The 5,000-nt window shown below is 39.6% G+C and overlaps 1 protein-coding gene across 9 annotated transcripts in view; it reads left to right on the top strand.

Annotated features, from left to right (window-relative positions):
* Positions 1–5,000, top strand: part of PBRM1 (polybromo 1) — a 256,688-nt gene that overhangs the window by 180,941 nt on the left and 70,747 nt on the right. For all 9 annotated transcript variants that reach the window (XM_085898354.1, XM_085898359.1, XM_085898355.1 and 6 more), the window contains exon 24: positions 3,298–3,496. In XM_085898354.1, coding sequence (XP_085754480.1) covers positions 3,298–3,496 — 199 coding nt within the window. The remainder of the gene's footprint in view (positions 1–3,297; positions 3,497–5,000) is intronic.

Below are 5,000 nucleotides of genomic sequence, written 5' to 3' on the forward strand. Positions count from 1 at the left end.
TGTGTCCCTTACATCACTCCTCCTCGCAGCGCCATATATATATATATATATATATATATATATATATATATATATATATATATATATGTTCATAAGTGTCAAAAAACCCCTCATATACCACTGAATGGCTTATGAACATAGCATATTCATTTTCAGTAAGGGTCATGGGTAGAAGACTGAATGTATCAGCCTCATACATGTACAGAACGTCAATGTTTACAACAAGCTGTATCTTCCAATTATCTGTGCACTAATCCATTTGTTTTATTTTGTCTTCATCTCTTGATCAGACAGGAAATTTATATGAACTTGACTGTGCAGCTCACCTTTCAAAACATGTTGTCCCCATTGTATTCAAAATCCCATTCTGTAATTTTGTGTGCATGTGGTCTATAGTGGATTCTAAGGCGGTGTTTCATGACTTTCAATTGTGGGGGCAAACGTCAGACTTAGTCCTGACCTACAACTAAACTCTTAAAAAATGTAGCCCTCTTTGTTTAAAGTAGAAAAGAATCCTGAAATGATTTTTTTTTAATTTAATGCAAAAATTAGCTTTCTTCGATGAGAATGAGAACCCAAGTTGCAACCCGCTGGAGTTGCCATGATCAAACAAAAGCTTAAACATTTAATGACCTCTACCTCAAGAACTACTTGATGTAGGAACCTCCAATTTGGACAGTGGAACCCTTTCACATAAGTGAGCAAAATAAACAAGTTTAGAGAAAATTGGACATTTTGATGTCAGATCTCACAATTAAGTGATTATTTGGTATGGAATGACCCATATAAATGTCAGTCATGACCTATTACGAGGATGGCACAAAGAGTACATTTAGCTCAGGTTAAAATTGGAAATGGTAAAACTCTGCAAAATAGTGAAGTTTTGAGTTTCAATTGCAAAGTACATCAGGTTTTTCAAAGAATGGATGTCCAAAGAATGTTCCAAAGTTGTGGGATAAACCTCAATCTCCTTGTGATTTTACCCTTTACTGCTTGTGTGCCGATACACACTAGCTGAGTGAAGTGAGTAAGATAATGGTATTATGACTACATTAATCAACTAGAACTAGCACTCAGCGTATACCTCTGCCAGGCTGATCAGTTTATATTTTGTATCCCGCTGATAGACTGGATCTGCATCCGGACTTGAACAAAAATCTCTTCATCTTGTTCTTGTCACACACCCAACCTGTCCAAGTTTTGTCTGAATCCATCCACAACATTTTGAAATGTCAAGCTATATATTTTTTGGCCCCATCTCTCAATGTTGAAGAATCACTTTTAAAATTGTAGTATCCAGATCTTCACCAAAATAGAATCAATTTTTCCTTATCACACACCAAACCTGTCCATCAGGTTTCATCCGAATCCATCCATAACTTTTTGAGATATCACGCTCACAGACAGACTGACAAACGCGGGTGATTACATAACCTCCATCCAACTTCTGTGCTGGAGGTAAATATGCAGGAGCCAATCCATGTAAAATTGATAAAACGTATTAAATTTTTTAATTCAAAATTCGGATAATGGGTGAGAAGACGGTTCGAAGATAATGATCGTATGAATGTGTGATTCAAAATGGATGCATTTCATTGCCTTCCAAAATGGTATCACAAGAACAGGTTTTTGTTATCCCTACCCTTGTTCGGAAAAACGGGGGGGGGGTGGGGAGGGGGGGATATTATAAATCGGCTCCGTCTGTCCGTCCATCATGCTTTCTCCTCCGAAAAGGTTTTGCCAGAAATTCACCAAACTTGGTAGTTATGATCACCACATGGCACAGAGGTGTAAGATTAGTATCATTTTTGGACCCGCCACCTGGAGTGGTCAAAAGGTCAATTACAATAAAAATGCAATTATGGGCTCATTTTAAGTCATTTTTTACTGAAACTGTATGTGCAGTCAACATTATGGGACACATGAAATATGTAACTATTTTTTGGATTTGATCTCCGGTTAATGCTCTTGGGCCTTGGGGTTGGGGACTTGGTGTCACAGTGGTCAAAACAGGGAGAATTTTTTTTTAACTCAAAATTTGATATTGGGTCATCTTTCAACTTTGCTTTAGATTGGAAACACTGTGATCGCATGCCATCAACTTACCTCTAGTTTTTTTTTTTTTAAGATCTTGCTATATCTCTGGAATGGCTAATTGCAAGAACGCTTCAACAACAAACTTCAAACAAAAACTTTTGTAAGTTTTTATTTCTTTTGAAAGTGTCAATAGAGTTCCAGGTTTATAGTCCCTGTTTATGGCCATACATTTTAATACGATGAAGCAAGCATCGGAAAAATTAGTGTTTGCATTTCACCGTTTCCCAAAGTTGCCTATTATATGGTGAGCAAACCAGAAAACTTTGAGTACTTTTTTTTTGGTCTTGAGATTCTACAGCCAAATGAATGGGACACATAGTTTGCAAGAACAGCTTTTCTTTTTAATCCACAGTTTATTCTACGTTATACGAAAAGATCCCAACTATTCCATGAGCCTCGACTATGTATACACACAAAAAAAAGATCGAACAAAATAACAGGAATTGTGAGAATTAAGTACTCACATAACGTAGTTGTTTGAGAACTTCATTTGTTGTTGTTGCCTGTGTACGTGTGTGATACTGCATTCTTTTTTTTATTATTTTTGTGTCCATACATGCGCCATTTTTCCAGTTGATTTAAATTCTGCTCAGAAATATTTTGTACCCCTATATAATTTCAATAACAATCACTCATTCCTTTTGAAACAACCAGGAGTAGCCAGTGTTTTTCCAAAGTTTGACTGGCCTTGCATGCAGTTTGTTCTGTTATTGAATAACAGCATGCCGGAACGGTCAAACTAAGCAAATTGTCCAACTTTATGATGGTTAGGCAGTTCTCTGAAAGTATCTCTAAAGACTTTATCAAAGGCATATGATTGAGGAGCCACATTGAATGGTAAAAGGACAGTTTGTCTTTTGTTTGTTTGGAACTAGCAGTCTTTTTGAAGCATTCTAGGTCATTGAAATCCACAAATTCGTTGAGTGTTTTACTGGTTGGCATTGAAATGACTCTTACTCAGGTGGCTTGGTGGTGATTTATGTAACCAGAGATGAAGAATGGTTGGGGTGGGTATTTTATCATGACTGTTAGCAGTGAGTTGTAGTTGGATTGAGAAGAATGATAGTTTTGCAGCAAGATGAGCAATCTTCTTAGAGGTTTGTTGGAAGATAATTTTTTCCCTTCATCATGACCGTTTGTTTGGATACATTTTACTCAGTCCAAACTAATGTTTATTTTTGCCTCTTTATGCGATAAAAGAAAGCTCATCACAATACAGAAAGAGCCATCACCACTCCTTGAAAAGAAGATCACTGAGCTGGAAGCAAAGTTTTCAGATGGTCGTGATGGTGATGGTGATAATGATGATGAGGGCATCGAGGAGGAAGATGATGGAGGCACACATGGACACACACCTCTTTCTGGGGACGTGGAGTCGAGCACAAGTCTAGTGCCACAGGTCTGGATGGCAAAATATACACCATTATATAACTCTATTGTCACACAGCATAAATGATTAATGTTGCATTGATTCTGTAATTCACCTGCTGCTATCGTAGTTTCATTTCCCCATTCTTTATTCGGAACTGGAAAAAAAAGGCTAAATGTTAATTTGGTTTTGCATAAAACTTTATATGTAAAATATAGAAACAGTATACCTTGCTGGACAAAGCCATGTGAACTTTCTCTGATAGTTGTCCTGTGTTGTTCTTGTGAATGTCTTTTTAATGCATCTGCAGCTGGAGCGTAATGTTATCGGATTCTCCATCGATCTGTATGTTTTTTTTGGGGGGGGGGGGTGGGGGGGTTCTTTTCAATGAATAAGCACTGACAACAAATATCAGTACCCACTTATACCATGAAAAGTGGTTGGAGAAGGATTGGACTACAATGTCATCCAACAGATGAGGAACATGCTCTCCACAGCTTCAGCGACAATGTGTACCCACTCTCTTGTAGTTTTCTGGTTGCCAGCTCATCCGCCTTTTTATGGTTATTGGCTAATACGAGCTCATCCGCCTCGCATCAAGGGTTCCACTACCCATCTTTGAGTTGTTACAAAACCGGTCCAATCCGGATGAGTGTTTTTTTAGGAGACACCATCTCCTTACTGTATGGCCGTTGGCTCCCGAAGGCAGCTCATCCACCTTTTGTCAGGTGTTGTTTTTAGTCCTGGCAGGGTGTCACAACTCACAATCACCCTCCCACAAGCAAAATCAGTGAGGGATGTCGGTTTATTCACCTGCAACATGACCATGTGACAGGTTTCTGCATTACATGTTCCAGTGGCAGTCCCAAAAGACTGAGCTGAACTCGTCCGTACATCTACAGCAGATTTTTGTTCCCGTGATAACTTGTAAACGGCTGATAGGATTTTGACCAAACTTGACACAAGTAATCATGTACTCGGATACAAAGAGAAACTGATTAGATTTTGGGATTAAAAGGTCAAAGGTCTCAGGTCATGTGACCTTTTAAATTGAAAGTAATTTTGTTACCGCAATTACTTGTGGCGGTGAGGTGTTTTTAATAACTTGGTTGTGAGGTTTTTAATATCATGGTGGTGAGGTGTTATTAATACCATGGTGGTGAGGTGTTTATAATAAGGTGGCAGTGCGGTAGTTTTGATAATGTGGCGGTGGGGTGCTTTTAATAACATGGCGGCGGCGTCCATTTGTCGCAGCCCTCACGCACGCAGCCTCGGCGCGTTCAGACCCCGCGAGGTCGACTGCACCAGAGCGAAAGATCCACGGTGGTATGCTCCAGCTGGCTTTTCACAAGGTCCAGCATACAAGTCCAGGCCTGGCCTGTTCACCAGACAAGGCCAAATCGGGGTGTTGGGCTCTGCAGGCGGAATGACAAACGTGTCGAGGACCTCCTCACAAAAGTCGATCGCCGACTCCCCTTATGCAGTTCCTCCTGCCTCTTTCACGAAGCAGATCGCAGACAGACACAGCCGTCCT

The sequence above is a fragment of the Eptatretus burgeri genome, chromosome 10 (assembly GCF_056783735.1).
Source record: "Eptatretus burgeri isolate ZD-2024b chromosome 10, Ebu_testis_v1, whole genome shotgun sequence".
Taxonomy (NCBI): domain Eukaryota; kingdom Metazoa; phylum Chordata; class Myxini; order Myxiniformes; family Myxinidae; genus Eptatretus; species Eptatretus burgeri.